Source organism: Pristiophorus japonicus, chromosome 16, assembly GCF_044704955.1.
Source record: "Pristiophorus japonicus isolate sPriJap1 chromosome 16, sPriJap1.hap1, whole genome shotgun sequence".
Taxonomy (NCBI): domain Eukaryota; kingdom Metazoa; phylum Chordata; class Chondrichthyes; family Pristiophoridae; genus Pristiophorus; species Pristiophorus japonicus.
In genome coordinates this window covers 77254852-77281644 of record NC_091992.1, presented here as the reverse complement: position 1 = coordinate 77281644, position 26793 = coordinate 77254852, and the positions used below count along the sequence as shown (strand labels likewise).

Below are 26793 nucleotides of genomic sequence, written 5' to 3'. Positions count from 1 at the left end.
TGGCCCACGCCGGCAGTGGTCGGTAGCGAGGCGGCTGCCATCTTTTGCTGATACCGGCCGTAACACACACCGCTAAGGTGCCGAATTTCGCGGCCAATATCTGATCATTGATTGTTTGTGGGATCTTGCCGTGTGTAAATTGGCCGCCCCATTTCCTACATTGCAATGGCGACTACACTCCAAAATGTACTTCATTGGCCGTGAAGTGCTTTGGTTCATCTTGGGATCTAGAAAGATACTAGATAAATGCAAGTTTACCCTTTCCTTTAGAAAATACCAGATATCATGCAGTAGGCTGCGCCAATGGCTGAAAAGAGCAAAGAAGGATTAGTGTTTCGAGTGGACACCCTGCGCTGGAACCCAGAAGGACATTTCATATTTATATAAGAACACGGAAATTGAGTGTTCAGTGAGGATTTTGCATCCAATAACAGTGTCTCATAATAAGAACATAAGAAATAGGAGCAGGAGTAGGCCCTACAGCCCCTCGAGCCTGCTCCGCCATTCAATAAGATCATGGCTGATCATCGACCTCAACTCCACTTTCCTGCCCGATCTCCATATCCCTTGATTCCCCTCGACTCCAAAAATCTATTGACCTCAGCCTTGAATATATTCAGAGACCCAGTATTCACAGCCCTCTGGGGCAGAGAATTCCAGAGATTCACCATCCTCTGAGTGAAGAAATTCCTCCTCATCTCTGTCTTAAATGGCCTACCCCTTATCCTGAGACAAGAACACCCAAATCTTTCTGAACACCAACATTTAAAAGTTTCTCGCCATTGAAAAAATATTCTGTTTTTTAATTCTTCTCACCAAAGTGAATAACCTCACATTTCCCTACATTATACTCCATCTGCCACCTTACTGCCCACTCACTCAGTCTATCTATATCCCTTTGCAGTTGCTTTGTGTTCTCCTCACAGCTTACTGTCCCACTTAGCTTTGTATCGTCAGCAAACTTCGATACATTACACTCGGTCCCTTCATCTAGGTCATTAATATAGATTGTAACTAGCTGAAGGCCAAACACTGATCCTTGCGGCACCCCACTAGTTACAGCCTGCCAACCTGAAAAAGCAGCCGGTAAATTGAGAGAAAATGCTGGCGATACACTGTTGGTCAAGTCTATGACTGAAAGAAGCCGACAGGTTAATGTTTCGGGTCACCATCTCCAACATCAACACATATTTTCTCTGTTCAGGTGCGGTGTTTTTCCAGCAAGTTTAGTCTTTGATCTCAGATTTCCAGCATTTATCAGTAGAGCAGCCACAGGGTGTGTAGGATGTGTGGGTGGGAGAGTCCCTGCTGTGACTATGACCTCTCTCTGGGTTGGACCATTATTAAAATCCCTCGAACTGCATTTGTAGCTTCTGTTAATATTTCACCCTAGTATGTGAGGTACCAATTGCAACACTTCACTACGTGGACAGCGAGGTAGTGTCAGCTGCACACACCCGCAATAAATCACAGTCCACGAACGCTAGATACCACAGCTACCATCAGTCATGGGTGCACACATAGAAAGAACGAACTTGCATTTATATAGTGCCCCTCACGACCTCAGGATGTCCCAAAGTGCTTTACAGTCAATGAAGTACTTGTTTGAAATGTAGTCACTGTTATAATGTAGGAAATGTGGCCGCCAAATTGCACACAGCAAGCTCCCACAAACAGCAATGAGATAATGACCTGATAATCTGTTTTTAGTGACATTGGTTGAGGGATAAATATTGGCTAAGGCACCAGGGATAACTCCCCTGCGCTTCTTCGCAGACTGCCATTTGTAGCTTTTATGTCAACCCCAAGGGGCAGACGGGACCTCAGTTTAAAGCCTCATCCGAAAGACGTGCTTCCTACATCATCATCATCATCATATGCAGTCTCTCGGAATCGAGGAAGACTTGCTTCCACTACTAAAGTCAGTTCTTTGGTGGCTGAACAGTCCAACACGAGAGCCACAGACCCTGTCATAAGTGGGACAGACATTCGTCGGGGGAAGGAAGGAAGCCTGACCTCTTCAAGATCGCAGCATTGAGATTCAAAGAACTCAGCGGCCTAACGAATGCACTTTCTCCACCTAGGTGCAGCACTCCCTCAGCCTGGATTTTGCACTGCAGTCTCTGGGGTGGGATTTGAACCACGACCTTCTGAATCAGAGGCAAGAGTCACGAGGATACATAGGCAAAGGTTAGTATTTTTCGGATGTGAATCCTTTCAGGTATCAGTAACAAGAAATATGCAACATTCCTGACAGCATTCCTCCATCTAAAAACCCAAAGTGGGTGTGGTTCAAGAACAGCTCATGTAACATTTGGTATCATGCCCTGTAATAGAAAGAAAACCACGGGCCCATCCCTAAAGTTAAGCAACTTTAACAAGGTGCTCCACCAAATATTTAGTAACCCCGTCGAAACACTATTAATTCTTTAAAATGAAGCCAGTTGCAACACATGCCTGTTGTTCAACTAACGCAATGGTGGCAGCAAGAGTATTGCCAAGAACACTTGCATAAAAACTTGCATTTATATAGCGCCTTTCACAACCTCAGTATGTCTCAAAGCACTTTACAGCCAAATTAAGTACCGTACTTAAAAAAAAAGTGTAATCACTGTTGTCATCATCATACAGTCCCTCAGAGACGAGGAAGACTTGCTTCCACTCTAAAAGTGAGTTCTCAGGTGACTGAGGAGTCCATTGGGGGAATTACAGCCCCTGTCACAGCCGGGGAAGACTGTGGTTGAAGGAAAGGGTGGTTGGGGAGTCTGGGTTGTCGCATGCTCCTTCCACTGTCTACGCTTGTTTTCTGCTTGGTCTTGGCGATGAGACTCGAGGTGCTCAGCGCCCTCCCGGATGCTCTTCCTCCACTTAGGACGGTCGTGGGCCAGGGATTCACAAGAGTCGGTGGGGATGTTGCACTTTATCAAGGAGGCTTGGAGGATGTCCTTGAAGCGTTTCCTCTGCCCACCTAAGGCTCACTTGCCGTGTCGAAGCTCTGCGTAGAGCGCTTGCTTTGGGAGTCTCGAATCAGGCATGCGGACGATGTGGCCCGCCCAACGGAGCTGGTCGAGTGTGGTCAGTGCTTCGATGCTGGGGGTGTTGGCCTGAGCAAGAACACTGATGTTGATGCGTCTGTCCTGCCAGTGGATTTGCAGGATCTTGTGCGGGCAGTGCTGGTGGTATTTCTCCAGCGTTTTGAGGTGTCTGCTGTACATAGTCACTGTTGTAATGTAGGAAACAGTAGTCAATTTGCGCTCAGCAAGCTCCCACAAACAGCAATGAGATAATCACCAGATAATCTCTTTTTAGTGATGTTGGTTGAGAGCTAAATATTGGCCAGGATACCGTTTGTCATCAAATAGTGACACAAGTTCATTTTCATCTACCTGAGATAGCATTTTATCCGAATGACACCACCTCTGACATTGCAGTCTGAAAGGCTATCTTGGTGAATAGGCATTTTCCTGTATTCACTGATCTTTGTTTCCAAAACAGAATGAAGCCTTCATTAGATGACTGTCCTAACAGAATCTCGTGAAAGATTATGACAAGCTCATCATCTAAATATCAAAGGGCATAGGTCCAGCTGCACAATAGCAGACTATTGGCTTATTGTCAAAACTTCTATTTTGTGTTTATTAAGACTCAACAGAATCCAAAAGAAAACAGGAGATTTAGATAAAATTACAAAACTTAACAGTATTCCATCGAGTCTACAGCACAGAAAAATGCCATGGGGTGGGGGGTGGGGGGGGAGGGAGGAGGATTCAGGAAAGAATACATTTAAAAGCAGCGAGAGAAATGTCGAGGCTTGAGAGCAGAGCAGAGTTTTGAGTAAAAATAAGTAGAGTGTCAGGAAGCGACAGAGTAACAAAATTAACAGGACATCACTGACTAAGGTGGCATCAGGGAAAAATAGAAAAAAGTCAACGCTAAAGGCATTACCTCTGAATGCGCAAAGCATTCAAAACAGAATAGATGAATTAATATCGCAGACAGAAATTAATAGGTTTGATTTAATAGTCATTACGGGTTGGCAGGCTGTAACTAGTGGAGTACCGCATGGATCGGTGCTTGGGCCCCAGCTATTCATAATCTATATCAATGATTTGGATAAGGGGACCAAATGTAATATATCCAAGTTTGCTGATGATACAAAGCTACGTGGGAATGCAAGTGGTGAGGAGGATGCAAAGAGGCTTCAAGGGGATATAGACAGGCTAAGTGAGTGGGCAAGAACATGGCAAATGGAATATAATGTGGAGAAATGTGAAGTTATCCACTTGGTAGGAAAAATAGAAAAGCAGAGTATTTTTTAAACGGTGAGAGATTGGGAAATGTTGGTGTTCAGAGGGACCTGGATGTCCTTGTACACGGATCACTGAAAGTTAACATGCAGGTACAGCAAGCAAATAGGGAAGCAAATGGTCTGTTGGCCTTGATTACAACAGGATTTGAGTATGAGAGTAAAGAAGTCTGCAATTATATAGGGCTGTGGTGAGACCACACCTGGAGTTTTGGTCTCCTTACCCAAGGAAGGATATACTTGCCACAGAGGGAGCGCAACGAAGGTTCACCAGACTGATTTCTGGGATAGGGGGATTGTCTTATGAGGAGAGATTGAGTAGACTAGGCCTATATTCTCTAGCGTTTAGAAGAATGAGAGGTGATCTCATTGAAACATACAACATACTTACAGGGTTTGACAGGATAGATGCAGGGAGGATGTTTCCCCTGGCTGAGGAGTCGAGAACCAGGGGTCACAGTCTCAGGATAAGGGGTCGGCCATTTAGGACTGAGATGAGGAGAAATTTCTTCACTCAGAAGGTTGTGAATGTTTGGAATTCTCTACCCCAGAGGGCTGTAGAGGCTTAGTCATTAAGTATTCATGACAGAGATCAATAGACTTTTGGATATTAAGGGAATCAAGGGATTATGGGAATAGTGCAGGAAAGTGGAGTTGAGGTAGAAGATCAGCCATGATCTTACTGAATGGCCGAATCCTATTTCTTATGTTCTTATGTAACAGGTCTACGTAGGCGTTTATGCTGCACACAAGTCTCCTTCCATCCCTCTTCATCTAATCCCATCAGCATACCATTCAATTATTTTCTCCTTCATGTGCTTATCTAGCTTTCCCTTAAATATATCTATATTATTCGCCTCAACTACTCCCTGTGGTAGTGAGTTCTACATTCTGACCACTCTTACCAGGGTGTAAAGGCTTAAATTATGAAGATAGATTGCGTAGACCTAAGTATAGAAGATTAAGGGGTGATCTAATTGAGGTGTTTAAGATGATTAAAGGATTTATACATAAGAACATAAGAAATAAGAGCAGGAGTAAGCCAAACGGCTCCTCGAGCCTGCTGCACTATTTAATACGATTATGGCTGATCCAATCATGGACTCAGGTCCACTTCCCTGCCCGCTTCCCATAATCCCTTATTGGTTAAGAAACTGTCTTAAATTTATTCAAAGACCCAGCTTTCACAACTCTCTGAGGCAGCGAATTCTACAGATTTACAACCCTCAGAGAAGACATTTGTCCTCATCTCAGTTTTAAATGGGGGGCCATTTATTCTAAGATCATGCCCTCTAGTTTTAGTCTCTCCTATCAGTGGAAACATCCTCTCTACATCCACCTTGGCAAGCCCCCTCATAATCTTATAGGTTTCAACAAGATCACCTCTCATTCTTCTGAATTCCAATGAGTAGAGGCCCAACCTACTCAACCATTCTTCATAAGTCAACCTCCTCATCTCCGGAATCAATCTAGTGAACCTTCTGTGAACTGCCTTCAAAGCAAGTATACCCTTTCTTAAATATGGAAACCAAAACTGTACGTAGTATTCCAGTTGTGGCCTCACCAATACCCTGTATAACTGTTGTAAGCCTTCCCTGTTTTTATACTCCATCCCCTTTGCAATAAAGGCCAAGATTCTACTGGCTTTCCTGATCACTTGCTGTACCTTCATACTAACCTTTTGTGTTTCATGCAGCAGGACCCCCAGGTCCCGCTGTACTGCAGTACTTTGCAATTTTTCTCCATTTAAATAATAACTTGCTCTCCGATTTTTTTCTGCCAAAGTGTATATCCTCACACTTTCCAACATTATACTCCACCTGCCAAATTTTTGCCCACTCACTTAGCCTGTCTGTGTCCTTTTGCAGGTTTTTTGTGTCCTCCTCACACGTTGCTTTTCCTTCCATCTTTGTATCGTCAGCAAACCTGCCTACGTTACACTCGGGCCCTTCTTCCAAGTCGTTAATATAGATTGTAAATAGTTGGGGTCCCAGCACTGATCCCTGCGGCACATCACTAGTTACTGATTGCCAACATGAGAATGAACCATTTATCCCGACTCTCTGTTTTCTGTTAGTTAGCCAATCCTCTATCCATGCTAATATATTACCCCGAACCCTGTGAACTTTTATCTTGTGCAGTAACCTTTTATGTGGCACCTTGTCAAATGCCTTCTGGAAGTCCAAATACACCACATCCACTGGTTCCCCATTATCCACCCTGCTCGTTACATCCTCAAAGAATTCCAGCAAATTTGTCAAACGTGACTTCCCCTTCATAAGTCCATGCTGACTCGGCCTGACTGAATTATGTTTTTCCAAATGTCCTGCTACTGCTTCTTTAATAATGGACTCCAACATCTTCCCAACCACAGATGTTAGGCTAACTGGTCTATAGTTTCCTGCTTTTTGTCTGCCTTCTTTGTTAAATAGGGGCGTTATATTTGCAGTTTTCCAATCTGCTAGGACCTCCCCAGAATCCAGGGAATTTTGGTAAATTACAACCAATGCATCCACTATCCCTGCCGCTACTTCTCTTAAGCCCCTAGGATGCAAGCCATCAGGTCCAGGGGATTTATCTGCCTTTAGTCCCATTATCTTACTGAGTACCACCTCCTTAGTGATTGTGATTGTATTAAGTTCCACCCCCCCTATAGCCCCTTGACTTTTCACTGTTGGGATATTGTTAATGTCCTCTACCATAAAGACTGATACAAAATATTTGTTCAGAGTTTCTGCCATCTCCATGTTCCCCATCACTAATTCCCCGGTCTTGTCCTCTTTTTAAGGGACCAACATTTACTTTAGCCACTCTTTTCCTTTTTATATACCTATAGAAACTCTTGCTATCTGTTTTTATATTTTGTGCTAGTTTACTTTCATAGTCTATCTTCCCTTCCGTAATCATTGTTTTAGTCATTCTTTGCTGGCTTTTAAAAGCTTCCCAGTCTTCTGTCCTCCCACTAGTTTTGGCCACTTTGTATGCCCTTGTTTTGAATTGGATATCGTCCTTTAGTTAGCCATGGATGGCTATCTTTTCTTTACACCCTTTGCTCCTCACTGGAATATATTTTTCTTGAGAGTTTTGAAATATCTCCTTAAATGTACACCACTGTTCACCAACCGTCCAACAGTGTAGATAGAAATAAATTGTTTCCTCTGATAGGGTGTCTAGAACAAGGGGGCATAACATTAGAGCTCGGCCGTTCAGGGGTGATGTCAGGAAGAACATCTTCACATAGGATTAATAGGATATACGGCACAGAAACAGGCCATTGGGCCCAACCAGTCCATGCTGGCGTTTATGCTCTACTCGAGCCAATACGAGAACATCCCTACTGACACCTGGGAGTCCCTGGCCAAAGACCACCCTAAGTGGAGGAAGTTCATCTGGGAGGGCACCTCGAGTCTCGTCACCGAGAGCATGCAGAAATCAAGTGCAGGCAGCGGAAAGAGCGTGCGGCAAACCAGTCCCACCCACCCTTTCCCTCAACGACGATCTGTCCCACCTGTGACAGGGACTGTGGTTCTCGTATTGGACTGTTCAGTCACCTAAGGACTCATTTTTAGAGTGGAAGAAAGTCTTCCTCGATTCCGAGGGACTGCCTATGATGATGATAAGTTTAACATAACTTCCCTACTTTTCAATTCTATACCTCTAGAAATAAACCCCAGTGCTTGGTTTGCTTTTTTTTTTTAGAAATGGTAACCTGTGTCACAACTTTCAGTGATTTGTGTATTCGTACTTCGAGTCTGCCCTCCAGACCTCTATAACCAGTGCCTGCAAAAAGACACTTGGTTACTCAACCAGAAAACACCAGGACTGGTTTGATGAAAATGATCAGGAGATCCAAGAACTAATAGCTCGCAAGCGCAGAGCATTTTTGAGCCTCAAGCAACAACCAAACTCAGGAGCTACAAAGCAACGTTACAGATGGCTCAAGGCTGAGGTCTAACAAAAAACCCGGGACCGAAAGAACAGGTCGTGGATGGAGATAGCACAGGAGGATACACCAACTGGCCAACAGCCATAATGTGCGAGGATTCTTCACTGCAGTCAAGGCCACCAACGGTCCAAACTCCCAAGGCCCCATCACACTCCTGGCAAAGCACGGGGAAACACTCATCAAGGACACCGAGGCTGTCAGGGCCCGCTGGAAGGAGCTCTTTGAAGATCTCCTCAATCGAGACTCTGCCTTTGACTCGAGTGTTCTCAACTCCATCCAGCAGCATGCAACCCGCCACCACCTCAGTGAAACTCCAACGCTGCAAGAGCTAGGCAAAGCCATAAAACAGCTTAAGAATAACAAGGCTATGGGTGCGGATGGAATTCCTGCTGAGGCGCTAAAATATGACGGAGAGGCACTGTTGGCGCAGATACATGACCTCATCTCTCTCATTTGGAGGGAAGAGAGCATGCTGGGAGATCTCAGAGATGCAGTGATCGTGTCCATTTTTAAAAAGAACAAATCCGACTGCGGCAACTACAGGGGAATCTCCCTATCAACCACTGGAACGTTGTCGCTAGAGTCCTCCTCAACCGTCTTCTCCGTGTGGCCGAGGAGCTCCTCCCGGAGTCACAGTGTAGATTTCGTCCCCTACGGGGAACAATGGACGTGATCTTTGCAGCGCGACAGCTGAAGGAAAAATGCAGGGAGCAGCGCCAGCCCTTATACATGGTCTTTTTCGATCTTACAAAGACCTTTGACACTGTCGACCATGAGGGCTTATGGAGTATCCTCCTCCGTTTTCGGTGCTCCCAAAAGTTTGTCAACATCCTTCACCTGCTCCATGACGACATGCAGGCCGTGATCCTTACCAACGGATCCATTACAGACCCATTCCACATCTGAACCGGGGTCAAACAGGGCTGCGTCATCGCTCCAACCCTCTTCTCAATCTTCCTCGCTGCCATGCTCCACCTCACCGTCAACAAGCTCCCCGCCGGAGTGGAAGTAAACTACAGAACCAGTGGGAAGCTGTTTAACCAGGTCCAAGACCAGCCAAACCTCTGTCGTTGAACTGCAGTTCGCGGACGACGCTGCGTCTGCACACATTCGGAGACTGAACTCCAGGATACAGTCGATGCATTCACCGAGGCATATGAAAGCATGAGCCTTACGCTTGACAGCCGTAAGACAAAGGTCCTAAAACAGCCTGTCCTCGCCGCAGAGCACTGCCCCCCCAGTCATCAAGATCCACGGCGTGGCTCTTGACAACGTGGACCACTTACTTCCCATACCTCTTGTCAACAAAGGCAAACATTGATGCGGAGATTCAACATCGCCTCCAGCGCAGCCTTCGGCCGTCTGAGGAAAAGAACATTCGAAGACCAAGCCCTCAAACCTACCATCAAGCTCATGGTCTACAGGGCTGTAGTAATTCCCGCCCTCCTATATGGATCAGAGGCATGGACGACTTACAGAAGAGACATCAAGTCGCTGGAGATATATCACCAACGATATCTCCGCAAGATCCTGCAAATCCCTTGGGAGGACCGACGCACCAACATCAGTGTCCTTGCCTAACATCCCCAGCATTGAAGGTGCGTGGAGAGGCAGTCGGGACTTCGGCGAGAGGCCTATAAAAGGCAGAGCAGGGAGTCCGGTGCCCAGTGTTGAGGAGGTGCGTGGAGAGGCCTATAAAGGCCCAGCTTGTGCAGCTACAGGGAGAAGGCAAAAAAGTAGAAAGAAATAGAAAGGTGACGTCACAGCCAAGGGGGTAAGTGATTGGCTGGTGAGTGGTGAGTAGTTTTTCTTTTTTCTCTTCTATAACAGTGAGTAAACTTTAGCATTGTTGTTGCCAATTTAAGTGTATCTAAGGGTTAAGTCATGGCAGGAGAGCTCGGACACGTGTTATGCTCCTCCTGTACTATGTGGGAAATCAGGGACGCCTCCGGTGTCCTTGACGACTACGTGTGCGGGAAGTGTATCCGCCTCCAGCTCCTGACGGACCGCGTTGCGGAATTGGAGCTGAAGGTGGATTCACTCTGGAGCATCCACGAAGCTGAGAATGACATGAATAACACATTTAGTGAGTTGGTCTTACCGCAGGTAAAGGGTCCACAGCCAGATTGGGAATGGAAGACCAACAGGAAGAGCAGTGCAAGGAAGGTAGTGCAGGGATCCCCTGCGGTCATCCCCCTGCAAAACAGATACATCGCTTTGAGTACTGTTGAGGGGGATGACTCATCAGGGGGGAGCAGCAGCAGCCAAGTTCATGGCACCGTGGCTGGCTCTGCTGCACAAGAGGGCAGGAAAAAGAATGGGAGAGTGATAGTGATAGAGGACTCAATTTTAAGGGGAATAGATAGGCGTTTCTGCGGTCGCAACCGAGACTCTAGGATGTATGTTGCTTCCCTGGTACAAGGGTCAAGGATGTCTCGGAGCGGGTGCAGGACATTCTGAAAAGGGAGGGTGAACAGCCAGTTGTCGTGGTGCACATTGGTACCAACGATATAGGTAAAAAAGGGGATGAGGTCCTACGAGACGAATTTAAGAAGCTAGGAGCTAAATTAAAAAGTAGGACCTCAAAAGTAGTAATCTCGGGATTGCTACCAGTGCCACATGCTAGTCAGAGTAGGAATCGCAGGATAGCTCAGATGAATACGTGGCTTGAGCAGTGGTGCAGCAGGGAGGGATTCAAATTCCTGGGGCATTGGAACCGGTTCTGGGGGAAGTGAAACCAGTACAAACCGGATGGTCTGCACCTGGGCAGGACTGGAACCAACGTCCTAGGGGGAGTATTTGCTAGTGCTGTTGGGGAGGAGTTAAACTAATATGGCAGGGGGATGGGAACCAATGCAGGGAGACAGAGGGAAACAAAATGGAGACAGAAGCAAAAGACAGAAAGGAGATTAGAAAAAGTGGAGGGCGGAGAAACCCAAGGCAAAAAACAAAAAGAGCCACTTTGCAGCAAAATTCTAAAGGGTCAAAGTGTGTTAAAAAGGCAAGCCTGAAGGCTCTGTGCCTCAATGCGAGGAGTATTCGGAATAAGGTGGATGAATTAACAGTGCAGATAGCAGTTAACGGATACGATGTGGTTGGCATCACGGAGACATGGCTCCAGGGTGATCAAGGCTGGGAACTCAATATCCAAGGGTATTCAACATTTAGGAAGGATAGACAAAAAGGAAAAGGAGGCGGGGTGGCGTTGCTGGTTAAAGAGGAAATTAATGCAATAGTAAGGAAGAACATTAGCTTGGATGATGTGGAATCGGTATTGGTGGAGCTACAGAATACCAAAGGGCAGAAAACGATAGTGGGAGTTGTGTACAGAGCTCCAAACAGTAGTAGTGATGTTGGGGAGGGCATCAAACAGGAAATTAGGGGTGCATGCAATAAAGGTGCAGCAGTTATCATGGGTGACTTTAATATGCATATAGATTGGGCTAACCAAACTGGAAACAATACAGTGGAGGAGGATTTCCTGGAGTGCATAAGGGATGGTTTTCTAGACCAATATGTCAAGGAACCAACTAGGGGGGAGGCCATCTTAGACTGGGTGTTGTGTAATGAGAGAGGATTAATTAGCAATCTCGTTGTGCGAGGCCCCTTGGGGAAGAGTGACCATAATATGGTGGAATTCTACATTAGGATGGAGAATGAAACAGTTAAGTCAGAGACCATGGTCCAAAACTTAAAGAAGGGTAACTTTGAAGGTATGAGGCGTGAATTGGCTAGGATAGATTGGCAAATGATACTTAAGGGGTTGACAGTGGATGGGGCAATGGCAGACATTTAGAGACCGCATGGATGAACTACAACAATTGTACATCCCTGTCTGGCGTAAAAATAAAAAAGGGAAGGTGGCTCAACCGTGGCTATCAAGGGAAATCATGGATAGTATTGAAGCCAAGGAAGTGGCATACAAATTGGCCAGAAATAGCAGCGAACCCAGGGACTGGGAGAAATTTAGAACTCAGCAGAGGAGGACAAAGGATTTGATTAGGGCAGGGAAAATAGAGTACGAGAGGAAGCTTGCAGGGAACATTAAAATGGACTGCAAAAGCTTCTATAGATATGTAAAGAGAAAAAGGTTAGTAAAGACAAATGTAGGTCCCCTGCAGTCAGAATCAGGGGAAGTCATAACTGGGAACAAAGAAATGGCAGACCAATTGAACAAGTACTTTGGTTCGGTATTCACTAAGGAGGACACAAACAACCTTCCGGATATAAAAGGGGTCAGAGGGTCTAGGAAGTAGGAGGAACTGAGGGAAATCCTTATTAGTCAGGAAATTGTGTTGGGGAAATTGATGGGATTGAAGGCCGATAAATCCCCAGGGCCTGATGGTCTGCATCCCAGAGTACTTAAGGAGGTAGCCTTGGAAATAGCGGATGCATTGACAGTCATTTTCCAACATTCTATAGACCCTGGATCAGTTCCTATGGAGTGGAGGGTAGCCAATGTAACCCCACTTTTTAAAAAAGGAGGGAGAGAAAACAGGGAATTATAGACCGGTCAGCCTGATATCGGTAGTGGGTAAAATGATGGAATCAATCATTAAGGATGTCATAGCAGCGCACTTGGAAAGAGGTGACAGGATAAGTCCAAGTCAGCATGGATTTGTGAAAGGGAAATCATGCTTGTCAAAACTTCTGGAATTTTTTGAGGATGTTTCCAGTAGAGTGGACAAGGGAGAACCAGTTGCTGTGGTGTATTTGGACTTTCAGAAGGCTTTCGACAAGGTCCCACACAAGAGATTAATGTGCAAAGTTAAAGCAGATGGGATTGGGGGTAGTGTGCTGATGTGGATTGAGAACTGGTTGTCAGACAGGAAGCAAAGAGTAGGAGTAAATGGGTACTTTTCAGAATGGTAGGCAGTGACTAGTGGGGTACCACAAGGTTCTGTGCTGCAGCCCCAGCTGTTTACATTGTACATTAATGATTTAGACGAGGGGATTAAATGTAGTATTTCCAAATTTGCGGATGACAATAAGTTGGGTGGCAGTATGAGCTGCGAGGAGGATGCTATGAGGCTGCAGAGTGACTTGGATAGGTTAGGTGAGTGGGCAAATGCATGGCAGATGAAGTATAATGTGGATAAATGTGAGGTTATCCACTTTGGTGGTAAAAACAGAGAGACAGACTATTATCTGAATGGTGACAGATTAGGAAAAGGGGAGGTGCAATGAGACCTGGGTGTCATGGTACATCAGTCATTGAAGGTTGGCATGCGGGTACATCAGGTGGTTAAGAAAGCAAATGGCATGTTGGCCTTCATAGTGAGGGGCAGGGAGGTGTTACTACAGTTGTTCAGGGCCTTGGTGAGGCCACACTTGGAGTATTGTGTACAATTTTGGCCTCCTAACTTGAGGAAGGACATTTTTGCTATTGAGGGAGTGCAGCAAAAGTTCACCAGACTGATTCCTGGGATGGCGGGACTGACATATCAAGAAAGACTGGACCAACTGGGCTTATATTCACTGGAGCTCAGAAGAATGAGAGGGGACCTCATAGAAACGTTTAAAATTCTGACGGGTTTAGACAGGTTTGATGCAGGAAGAATGTTCCCAATGTTGGGGAAGTCCAGAACCAGGGGTCACAGTCTAAGGATAAGGGGAAAGCCATTTAGGACTGAGATGAGGAGAAACTTCTTCACCCAGAGAATTCTCTACCACAGAAAGTTGTTGAGGCCAATTCACTAAATATATTCAAAAGGGAGTTAGATGAGGTCCTTACTACTAGGGGGATCAAGGGGTATGGCAAGAAAGCAAGAATGAGGTACTGAAGTTGCATGTTCAGCCATGAACTCATTGAATGGCGGTGTAGGCACGAAGGGCCGAAAGGCCTACTCCTGCACCTATTTTCTATGTTTCTATGAAGCACTAACCAGACTAGATCAACTTCGCTGGGCAGGCCACTTAGTTCGCATGCCAGACACAAGACTCCCTAAGCAACTACTATATGTGGAGCTCCTTCATGGCAAACGAGCCAAAGGCGGGCAGCAGAAACGTTACAAGGACACCCTCAAAGCCTTCCTGGTGAAGTGCGACATCACCACTGACGCCTGGGAGACCCTGGCCGAAGACTGCCCTAGGTGGAGAAAGTGCATCCGGGAGGGCGTTGAGCTCTTTGAATCTCAACGCTGCGAGCGTGAAGAGGTCAGGCGCAGGCAGCGGAAGGAGCGTGTGGTAAATCTGTGCCGCACCCCCCCCCCCCCCGACGAATATCTGTCCCACCTGTGACAGGGTCTGTGGCTCTCTTATTGGACTGTTCAGCCACCAAATAACTCACTTTAGGAGTGGAAGCAAGTCTTCCTCGATTTCGAGGGACTGCCTATGATGATGACTCCGAGATCCCTGTTTCTCTACCCCACTTGGACTCGCACCCTCCATCTAATAAGTGACCTCTCTATTCTTCCTACCAAAATATAATACCTCACATTCATCTGTGTTGCACGTCATTTGCCAATTATATGCCCATTCTGCAAGTTTATTAATGTCCTCCTGTAATTTGTTGCAGTCCTCCTCAGTGTTGACTATTCCCCCCAATTTGTTATCATCCACAAATTTAGAAATTGTGTTTTTGATTCTGAGGTCTAAATCGTTAATATAAATTGTGGACAACAGTGGTCCCAGCACTGATCCTTGTGGAACACCACTACCCACCTTCTGCCACTGTGAGTAGCTGCCCTTTACCCCTACTCTCTGCTTTCTGTCTTGAAGCCAGCTATCTTCCATTCTGCTACTTGTCCCCTGACTCCGCATTCTCTGACCTTGTTCATCGGTCTATTATGGGGTACCTTATCGAAGGCTTTCTGAAAATGTAGATAAATTACATCTACTACATTACCCTTGTAAAACTTCAAAAAACTCAAGTTGGTTAAGGAAGACTTTCCCTTTTGAAATCCATGCTGACTATTCATTATTATATTTTTGGTTTCTAGATGTTCTTCAATTTTCTACTTTAGTAGGGATTCCATTATTTTTCCTGCGACCGATGTTAAGCTGACTGGTCTATAATTCCCTGGACATGTTTTCTCCCCCTTCTTAAATATAGGCATTATGTTAGCTATCTGCCAGTCCTCTGGCACTACACCTTTTTCTAAAGAATTATTAAAAATGTGTAATAATGCCTCTGCTATCTCTTCCCTAGATTCTTTTAAAATCCATCTGGTCCAGGGGTTTTATCTTCTTTGAATTTGCTTAGTTTATTTAATATCCTCTCTTTTTATTTTAAAAGCACTTATCTCATTACTAATCTCATCATCCAATGTCATGCCCATCTGTTCTATCTCCCTGGTAAATACTGAAGCAAAATAATTATTTAATATTTCTGCCATCTATCTATCATTACCTGTGGTATTATCCTGTCTATCCCTTAGTGGCCCTATTACCATCCCTACTTTCCTTTTTTTATTGATGTGCCTGTAAAATATTTTACTATTTTGGTTTATGTTTCTTGATAATTTAATTGTTTTTTTGACTTCTCTCCTAATCTCTTCGTATTCTCCCTTATCATGCACTCCCCTGCTGTCTATGTACTTAATGTATGCCTCTTTCTTTACCCTCAATTGTTTCCTTATGGCTTTATTCATCCATGGAGTCTCATTAGCGTTTATTTCTTTTCTTTTAGCAGAATATATTGCTTCTGCACTCTGTTGAACACCATTTTAAATGTTTCCCATTGCTGTTGTACATCGTTGTTTGCCAATATTGTTGCCCATTTTATTTTCCCAAGTTCTATCCTCAGCCCCTCAAAATCAGCTTTTCTTCAATTTATTACCGTGATTTTCGTCACACTTATGTCCTTCTCAATTATTATCTTAAAGCGTATTATAATATGGTCGTTATTGCCTAGATGTTCCCCTGCTTTAACTATTCTTATCTGCTCTGGTTCATTCCCCATTACTAGATCCAATAGCGAATCCTCCCTTTTTGGGATTTTTACATATTAGGTTAGAAAGGAATCCTGTACACAGATTATGAACTCCATTCCATTATCCCTTTTACCTACAGCTTCTATCCAATATCGGGGTAGTTGAAATTCTCCCATGATTATTATTCTATGTTTTTGTACTCATTTCCCTAATTAGTCTGCATTTTTCTTCCTCCACCTCCCTTCCACTATAAGGTGGTTTGTAGACTACACTTATCTTTTATCTCTATCCACATGGATTCTATTTTTGTCTTGCTGATAGCTGCGTCACTTTTTTCTACTGCCATTATGTTATCCCTAATAAGTTCAGCTACTCCACCTCCCCTTTTCCCTCTCTATCTTTTCTAAATATGTTATACCCTGCAATGTTTAATTCCCAGTCCTGATTTTTCTGTAGCCATCTCTCAGTAATCCCTATGTCTGGTTCCTCACAACGCATGATTGCCTCCAGCCCCAGTTTTATTACAGACACTGTGCATTGCTGTACAGTTTAACTCATTTTTAATAGGATTTCCTCTCACTTTGTTTAACCATCTTTTTAGACTCCTGTTCTCGAACTCTATTTATTCCCTTGCCATCAATGTCCTCCCTTAATTTATTATTTCTTATGCTCTCTTTTCCTGTTTTGTTTATATTTAGGCTGGTTACATTTCTTGTCGATTCCTCCCCCCCATCTTACTAGTTTAAAGCCTTTGCCACCTCCCTATTTACCCTTTCCACTAGGACACGGGTCCCACCCAGTTCAGATGGAGTCCATCCCACCGGTACAGCTCCTTCCTGTCCCAGAACTTGGGCCAGTCCCAGTGTCCCATGAAAAGGAACCCCTCTTTCCCACACCAGCCCTTTAGCCTGATCTGTCTGCTTCTATGCCAATTTGCATGTTACTCAGGCAATAATCCAGAGATTATTATCCTCGAGGTCCTGCTTTTAAATTTAGAACCTAACTCTTTCTGCCTCCTCCCTGTCCCTATCTATGTCATTTGTTCCAACATGGACCACAACAACTGGATTTACCCCCTCCCTTTCCAAGTTCCTCTCTAAGCTGCCGTGAGATATTCCTTACCCAGGCACCCTGGTAGGCAACACACCCTTCGGGATTCTCGTTCTTGGCTACAGAGGATGCTTTCTATACCCCTAATTATAGAGTCCCCTATTACTACCACATTTCTATTCTGCTCTTCTACCCCTTGGACAGCCTCCTGAGCCACGGTGCCTTGGTCTGCATTGTGGCTGTCCTCCCCACAGTCTCTCTGCTTGTCCTCACAGGTAGCGAGTGCATCGTACTTGTTGGACAGGAGCAGAGTTTGCAGGGCCTCCTTCTCAACCTCTCCTAAATCCCCGCTACCCGGCTCACTAATAGTCACACCCTCCCTTTCCTGAACCTGTGTGTTCTTCTGGGGTGTGACTTTATTCTGCAAAAAACTGCCCAGAAATTCATCCCCCTCCTTTATGTGTCAGTGTCTCCAACTCACACTCCAGCTCAATGACTCTGAGCCAGAGAGATTCGATATGAAGACATCTCCCGCAGACATATTTGCTCAAGATAGTCTTGCTGTCCACAAACTCCCACATCATAGGCAGTCCCTTGAAATTGAGGAAGACTTGCTTCCACTCTTAGCATGAGTTCTTAGGTGGCTGTACAGTCCAATACGAGAACCACAGTTTCTGTCACAGGTGGGACAGATAGTCGTTGAGAGAAAGGGTGGGCAGGGAACCTGGTTTGCCGCACGCTCCTTCCGCTGCCTGCGCTTGATTTCTGCATGCTCTCGGCGATGATACTCGAGGAGCTCAGCGCCCTCCCGAATGCACTTCCTCCACTTAGGGCGGTCTTTGGCCAGGGACTCCCAGGTGTCATTGGGGATGTCGCACTTTATCAGGAAGGCTTTGAGAGTGTCCTTGTAACGTTTCCTCTGCCCGCCTTTGGCTCGTTTGCCGTGGATGAGTTCCGAGTAGAGCGCTTGCTTTGGGAGTCTCGTGTCTGGCTTGCGAACTACATGGCCTGCCCAGCGGAGCTGGTGGTGTGGTCAGTGCTTCAATGCTGGGGATGTTGGTCTGGACGAGGACGCTAACGTTTGTGCATCTGACCTCCCAGGGGATTTGCAGAATCTTACGGAGACGCTGGTGGTATTTCTCCAGCGACTTGAGGTATCTACTGTACATGATCCACATCTCTGAGCCATACAGGAAGGCGGGTATTACTACGGCCCTGTAGACCATGAGCTTGGTGACAGTTTTGAGGGACTGGTCTTCAAACACTTTTTTCCTCAGGCGGCCGAAGACTACACTTGAGGTGGTGTTGAATCTCGTCATCAATGCCTGCTCTTGTTGATAGGAGGCTCCTGAGATAGGGGAAGTGGTCCACGTTGTCCAGGGTCACGCCATGGATCTTGATGTCTGGGGGGGCAGTGCTGTGCGACGAGGACAGGCTGGTGGAAGACCTTTGTCTTATTAATGTTTAGCGTAAGGCCCATGCTTTCATATGCCTCGGTAAATACATTGACAAGGTCCTGGAGTTCAGCCTGTGTGTGCAGACACAGGCATCATTCTGACACACAACCTGCTCTACCATATCTTAGTTTAAGCTCTTTTTATTTATTTAATTAGTTAAAATCTTTATTCAACGATTATTTATAGTTGTTAGTTCATCTAGTTTAGTTTTAAATTTAATAAAGTACGTTATAGTCTCCTGTTCATGGTTTAAACCACTGTCCAAGCTTAGAGGGAAAAAACATTAATACTCACCAACCAACACCTACTTCTTGTCCTGTGACGTCACTCCTTGTTTTTGTATCCGCTCTCCTGATGTGCTCTGCTACATTGCCTCTGCTGCTGGGTTCCCGCACGGTTTTTAAACGCTACGGCTCTTCTTCACACAAAGAATAATAGAAATCTGGAACTCTCCTCCAGATTTTTAGCTGTGGATGCTGAGGGCCAATAGAACATTTCAAAACTGAGATCAATAGATTTTTGTGAAGTAAGGGTATTAAGAGTTGTGGAATTAATTCTTCTCCAAGAGGTCCCCCATTGCAGATTAATGGCTCCAGCTCTTTTCTACATGTCTGAGGAGACAATCAAATAATTTGCCCCACGAGCAATCATTATGAACAGAGGCAAGGCAACAACTTGCATTTATATAGCGCCTTTAAAGGTGTTTCAAAGGAGTGTAATCAAGACAAAAAGTGACAACTAAAGGCGGAGACATTAGGACAGATGACCAAAAACTTGGTCAAAGGAGTTCAGAAACAGCATTCCAGAGCTTTGGGTCTAACCAGCTGAAAGAAAAGCCACCAATGTTGAGGCGAAGGAAGTGGGGGATGTACAAGAGGCCAGAATTTGGGGAATGCAGTTCTCGGGGGGTTGTAGGGCTGGTGGAAGTACAGAGATAGGGAGGGGTGGGGCTATAGTGGGATTTGAACACTTGGATGAGAATTTTAATTCGAGGCGTTGGTGGACTGGGAGCCAATGTAGGTCAGCGAACACAAGGGCGATGGGTGAACGGGACTTGGTGTAAGTTAGGATATGGGCAGCAGTGTTTTGGATGAGCTCAAGTTTATGGAGTTTTTTTTTTTAGACATTTTACTTGAATATTAAAACCCACTCAAAACAGGCAGGTGTGCAGTCGCTCAACATCCCCTTCCCTCCCAGAAAACAAGCCATTTTAAAATAGTCATAAAATTGACACGAGCTACGATTACTACTAAATTCCCATCTGTCAGCTCAGTATCAACGATGGGGCTGAATTAATTCATTCCACCATTGTCGGTTCTGAACTATCCGGGCCGCTCGGTCATGTGTATCCCTTTATGACAAGTCGTCAAGGATGTGTAGTTATGGTCACATTACAGAAAGGATGTGATTGCACTCAAAAGAGTGCAGAGGAGATTTACGAGGATGTTGCCAGGACTAAAACTTTACCTATGAGGAAAGATTGGATAGGCTGGGGTTGGTTTCTTTGGAACAGAGGATGCTGAGGGGAGATTTAATTGAGGTGTATAAAATTACGAGGGGCCTAGATAGAGTGGATAGGAAGGACCTATTTCCCTTAGCAGGGGGGCATATTTTAAAGTAGTTGGTAGAAGGATTAGAAGGGAGATGAGGAAACATTTCTTCACCCAGAGGGTGGTGGGGGTCTGGAACTCACTGCCTGAAAGGGTGGCGGCGACAGAAACCCTCAGCACATTTAAAAGGTACTTGGATGTACACTTGAAATACCGTGACCTACAGGGCTACGGACCTAGTGCTGGAAGGTGGGATTAGGCTGGGTAGCTTTTTCAACCGGCACGGACACGATGGGCTGAATGGTCTCCTTCTGTGTTGTAATTTTCTATGATTCTATGTCAGCTACATGTTCTCTTAAAAAAATATTGATTCTTGTGGTCTACAGATCAGAAATAGGTTTCTAAGAAGAGCAATCGAGGACACGACTAAAGGCATCAAACTGTGTTGCTCAGTCAGGTGCTTACTGCACAGTGCTCCTGTTAACAGAAAGTCTGGAAGGAGTTCTTCGAGAATGGTTCAACCCTACACATGGTATAATCAGGTTCGGAAGGTTTCATACTGGTCAGACGGATCAACAATTCTGAGATGGAGGTGGTCACAGTTGTCCTATACTTAGTTACAGCACCTCCCTCTCTCCACATCCAGAGAGCAAATAAGACAAAAAGCAAGTTCCAATTCAGCAAGGTCCCAAAAGACGCAAACCTACTTACCAGAGGCTTTACTGTGGGCACATCCATGTTACAGGTTACACGGTTAGGGTTAAAGCCAAGTGCACATTAAAGGAAAAGAAAAACAACATCTCAGCAAAAACAGCAAGTATAGGCTTCGTAATTTACCGCTGACTGCACCTCGGCACCAACCAGCAACATAGAAATTAGGTGCAGGAGTAGGCCATTCGGCCCTTCGAGCCTGCACCACCATTCAATATGATCACGGCTGATCATGCAACTTCAGTACCCTATTCCTGCTTTCTCTCCGTACCCCTTGATCACTTTAGCTGTAAGGGCCATATCTAACTCCCTTTTGAATATATCTAACGAACTGGCCTCAGCAACTTTCTGTGGTAGAGAATTCCACAGGTTCACAATTCTCTGGGTGAAGAAGTTTCTCCTCCTAAATGGCTTACCCCTTATCCTTAGACTGTGACCCCTGGCTCTGGACTTACCCAACATGGGGAACATTCTTCCTGCATCTAACCCGTCCAATCCCGTCAGATTTTTATATGTTTCTATGAGATCCCCTTTCATTTCTTCCAAATGGAACTAGAGCATAGTGAAGGCAAGAATACTTTTGACATTGCAGACTGTGATTACAGAAATCTTTGTAAGAACTTTTAACTGAAGGGAGTAGACGTTTAATGCTGGGAATGGGGAAAGTAAGTTCTTTCCAGAGAGATACCTTTCGCATAACAACAACTTATATTTATATAGCATCTTTAACGTAGTAAACATCCCAAGGTGCTTCACAGGAGTATTACGAGATAAAAATGTGACACCGAGCCACATAAGGAGAAATTATGGCAGGTGACCAAAAGCTTGGTCAAAGAGGTAGGTTTTAAGGAGCATCTTGGAGGAGGAAAGAGAGGTAGAGAGGTTTAGGGAGGGAGTTCCAGAGCTTGGGGCCCAGGCAACAGAAGGCACGGCCAGCAATGGTCGAGCGATTATAATCAGGGATGCTCAAGAGGGCAGAATTAGAGGAGCACAGACATCTCGGGGGGGGAGTTGTGGGGCCGGAGATCACAGAGACAGGGAGAACATTAGGATTGGGAAACAAAATTCACCCATCGCCTACAGTAGAAACATCTCAAAAAGGGACATTATCCTTGTAGTCCTCCCCATTACTAACCCAAACACATCCAAGTAGTTTGTGCAGGATAGGAACATACCACTTAAAATAACTTTTAAAACATATCATCAGACAGGAGCAGAGAGGAGCAGGATGGTAAGAAAGGCAGAAAGAACTCTGGCAAATGCACACCTCATTTCTTTAATTTTGATTTTCAGACTATTCTAACTTCCCATCGCATGTAATTCGCATTTTCTACACACCCAAAGTGGCCATTTTCTTAAAAATAGAGTTAGGCCTGTTAGGGGTAAAATCACAGCATTTTTTTCCCCACAAAGGGTAGTGCAAATGCTGGAACCAGCTCTTTCTTTAAAAGAGAGAACGTGCATTTATATAGCGCCTTTCATGACCTCAGGCCGTCCTAAAACGATTTACAGGCAATGAAGTACTTTCGGCGTGTAGTCACTACTGTAATCTAGGGCACACAGCAAGCTCCCACAAACAGTAATGTGATAGTCAGAGCATTTATAGTGTCATGGGATTTTTTACGTCCACCTGAGAGGGCAGATGGGGCCTCGGTTTAACGTGGATGCTGAGCCAATTTAAAATTTGAGATTGATAGATTTTTGTTAGATAAGTGTATGAAGGATATGGATCAATGGCCGATAAATGAGGTTGAGGTACAGATCAGCCATGATCTAATTGCATGGCGGAATAGGCTCGAGGGGCTGCATGGCCTCCTCCTGTTCCTAAATGTCTGGTAAAAATCCATTGATGGGCAGCATGGAGAGGTACTTTATTGCATGACTACACTTGATCTGCCCTGTTGCAGCAGTCTGACAGGATCTCTCTTGGTAGTCTGTCGTATCCAACAAAGACGTTGATGTGCTAATCATCAATGGCATGTTCTTCAAGTGGCTGTATAAGCCAATTCTGGATGCACATAGTCTCTTGCACGTTGGACAAGGGAAGTTCGATGTGCCTGATGCTGACAGTACTGCCACCTGATGTCGTCTATCTCTAGTGTCCCGCAGGTGTTGACATCGTCTTTCTTCGAAGGTCTGGCAGGCAGTCCTCGTGAGGGTTCGCCACTGGATTTTATTAGCTGCTGTATTCTCGAGGTCCTTTGGTCGGATGCCACTGTACTGGAGGTTAGCCTCGATGCAATCTTTGTAGCGTTTGCGGGGGCACCCCTGGTGTTTTCAGGGCTCGCCGTGAAGAAGCTGACGAGGGATCCTTGACTCATTCATGCGGATGACATGTCCAGCCCACCGGAACTGGGCTCGCATAATCAGCACCTCGATGCTAGTTGATTGTGCTCTCTCTAGAACCTCAAAGTTTGACACCCGGTCTTGCCAGCGTATGTGGAGTATAGATCTGAGACTGCGCATATGGAATGCTTCCAACTTTTTGATGTGACGCCTGTAGGGTGTCCAGGTCTCACATCCATAAAGGAGAGATGAGAGAACGACTGCGCTATACACACAAAGCCCAACTGCATCCACCATAGGTTTTTAACTGCAATCAACCACTGTTAAGTGGTTTGACTGGAACAGTTTTAATCTAGGTGCTGTCTTTCGAATGAGACGTAAAAGATCCCACGGCACTATTTTGAAGCAGAGCAGGGGAATTCTCTCAGTGTCTTGGCCAATATTTATCCCTCAAACAATATCACTAAAACAGATTTGGTCATTATCACATTGCTGTGTGCAAATTAGCTGCTGCACTTTGTATATTACAACAGTGACTACACTTTAAATGCACTTAATTGGCTGTAAAGTGCTTTGGGATGTCTTGAGGACATGAAAGGCGCTATATAAATGCAAGTCCTTTTTAAATTTAAATTTGGGTGCAGTTGCTCTAGATGGCTAAGAAAGAAATGAGGTAGTTCATACCGATGTTCCATCTAAGCTGTGGGGCTGCGCAGCTCCCTGCTGGTCCCACACATTTTTTAATGTTAAAGTTTGCGCATTCGCGAAACTTTGAATGGGCCGCGCACCCCACAAAAAATTAGGGAGAACATTGGTTCACACCAGCCGGAAGTACTCAGGTTGCATTCGAGGCGGCGGCCTGGATAAACTTTCTTACGAGATACCAAATTTGGTAATGCACTTACTAGATTCACTGGTTTATCCAGTTGAAGTGATTTCTTGGCCAGACAAGCCAATCAATCTTGTACACGTGAAGTTCAGGCAAATACAGGTAGAGACTTAAATTTTTATGGCATCTTATTATGTGTTTCACAAACAACTCGGTGTTCCCCTTGGAATTAATTACTTTACAGTGCAGTGATTGTTGCTTTGTATGTTGCCATTTTGCATACAGCAAGATTCCACAAAAAGCACAGAATGAATTGGGCAGAAATGGATTCTTCAACGTCCACCCCTCAACCACCAGGACAGCTAGCCAGGACCTTGGTGTAACGTCCCAACCCCCAAGATTGGCACCTGCAACAGTGCAGTGTTCCGTTAGTAGTGCACTGAAGCATCAGCCTAAATTCTGGGCTCTTAATGTGGGGCTTGAACCCACAACCTTCTGACTCAGAGGCGAGAATGCTGCCAAATGAGTCAAACTGACACTTTGTCCAGTTGACCCAACTGTCCACCATACATCAATTTGTTTTGGACTATTTGTTGAGCCTGTGGACACTGCGAAGCCAGTTCGGCCATGATGCCCACCTAACAAGACTGAAGGGTTAGCCTTCTGCACAGTCATCACAACGTTCACTTTCGGTTAAAGAGTTTATTTCAGGGCCTTTAGAACAAAAAAATAAAATTTCCATTTTCTTTTATCCAATTATAAGAACTGTTTGTCAAAGACCAGCCACAGTACAACGGGAAATGGCTCAATGTCCAACAACTCAAATCCTGGGCGATTCTAATCCCAGTTCATTCAGACACACAGTATCAATTCTCCTCGACTTGTCTTTTTAAAAAGAAAAATATCATGTACCTGTGGAATGATTCCAGGTTGCACTGGCTTTAACACAGACAACAGAGGCTTCAAACAACAAGCTCTCGAGCATTAAATAATCGGCGAGATCTTCAGCTTTTGAGTCGGCGGGATGATCTAATCTGATGAGCGAACAGGAGGAGCTGAGGTGCCTTTGTGTCGGTGCACAGCAGACTGAACTGATCCCAGCATCACACTGGCTTCCCGTGTAGTCCTCCCAGGCCAGCCAGCGACCAGCGCGGACAATTTAAAGAATCAGGCGTGGAATTATAAATGTGCAACTCTTCACTTCTGCAAACGCCCGCCTATACACAGAAGCAGTGACAGTGAGGGGGGGGGGGGGGGGAAGACAGGCACTTGTGGAGCTTGCAGGTTGGTAGGTGTGCGGCTGTGCATCCCATTAGCTGGGATTGTTTCAGGTGTACAATGGGTCACTTCAGGCGTCTCCGCTGTCCTCTTTTCACCACGTGCTCTGCCCGAGAACACCCGCAACTAGGACGCCAAAAAAGGATGGAGCCTATTTAAACCTCCAGGTGACCATCCCCGACAACGGATCACCTGGTTCAAAACCAGTGAGTCGGCGACAGACTAAACGCACGGTGTGCGAAACTAGGATCTGAAGCTCCGTGATCCTTGCCAAAAGGTCTACACCCTCAGCATACAGAACAAGGGTGCCTCAAAACCTACGTGAAACTAAAATGCAAAGGGCCACATGGATACAGTATGCAGCAGAAAGTAAATGCTGTGTGTTATATACATACCCTGTGTAGTATACTACATTAATACAAGGAGCTGGAGGGGGTGGGGGGAAGAAACGGGACGGAGAGAGGAATGAGTAAAGAACATAATATGCATATATATTAAACAGTCTCCCCGACTGAACTTTATCTGCGTGCTTTGCCACCTAAGTCACCACCTTCTCAACTGCATTTAAGGAAATGAAAACATAAAAGCTTACACCAGTTTATGGCAGCACAGCCCAAATTCGTGCTGCTCCTGGCCACCAGCCAGGGTTAGACTGACAGACCTGGGCAGGAGAAAAAGAAGCGAAACATCACAGAGACTGCTTTGTCTTGGACTCCCATTATTGATCAGGTTTTCGTGAAGCAGAATTGCTTGTACTTGGCATCGTCCTCAAGGAAAGGGCAATTGAAACAAAAGTCTTATTTTTACAGTTGAGGGGCCTGTACATTAGTAATTTGGCTTTCTCCCATGCCCAACAGGGATTGAGCCTTTAACCCAGGTACTTTCACAGGTAAGTTTATGGGAAACATGGGCCACTCGGTGCTGTATGTAGGAGGACAGAGTTGAATGGATTCCGCAACCCAAGTAGAGAGGAGTTAAGGCTCTTGTGAGGCTGGTGTCAGAGATCAGTTCAGTCTGCTGTGCACCCATAGATCCTCCTTGGTTTCCGATTACATTTGAAACGTTAAAACTCTTTTCAGAGATGCAAGAGTAGACACAGGCCGTTACATGAAACAAAATAGGCTTTTAATCCCCTTCCAAACTTCAGCCACGGAAGCCAAAGAAACCCTTGATGTAGCCAGTGAGGCCGCCTCGCCCTTTCTGCTCCACTTTGTCCTCCAAGGCTGGGAATGCTGCGTGGTTCAGAGCCAGGTCAAAGAACAGGGGCTTGCAGGGGATCGGCTGGAAGTCTGGTGGGAACCGCACGAGATTGGCGTGTTTCGTGACCAGGGAGGGGTCGATGCGGAACACATCCATACACTCTCCGAGAGGCTGCAAAAGAAGCGGAGTCGCAAGGTTACAACCACAGCTCAAGAATGCACAGGTACAGTCTAACTGTGATTTACCATGTGTGAACTGGTAAGGTCAGCAGCCCTGGACAACACACCGAACTTCACCAGAATGTCC

The 26793-nt window shown here is 45.4% G+C and overlaps 1 protein-coding gene across 1 annotated transcript in view; it reads right to left on the bottom strand.

Annotated features, from left to right (window-relative positions):
• Nucleotides 1-24696: 24696 nt before the first annotated feature.
• Nucleotides 24697-26793, bottom strand: part of srp68 (signal recognition particle 68) — a 77932-nt gene continuing 75835 nt past the window's right edge. The window contains exon 16 of the mRNA XM_070857466.1: nt 24697-26658. Coding sequence (XP_070713567.1) covers nt 26431-26658 — 228 coding nt within the window. The 3' untranslated portion in view covers nt 24697-26430. The remainder of the gene's footprint in view (nt 26659-26793) is intronic.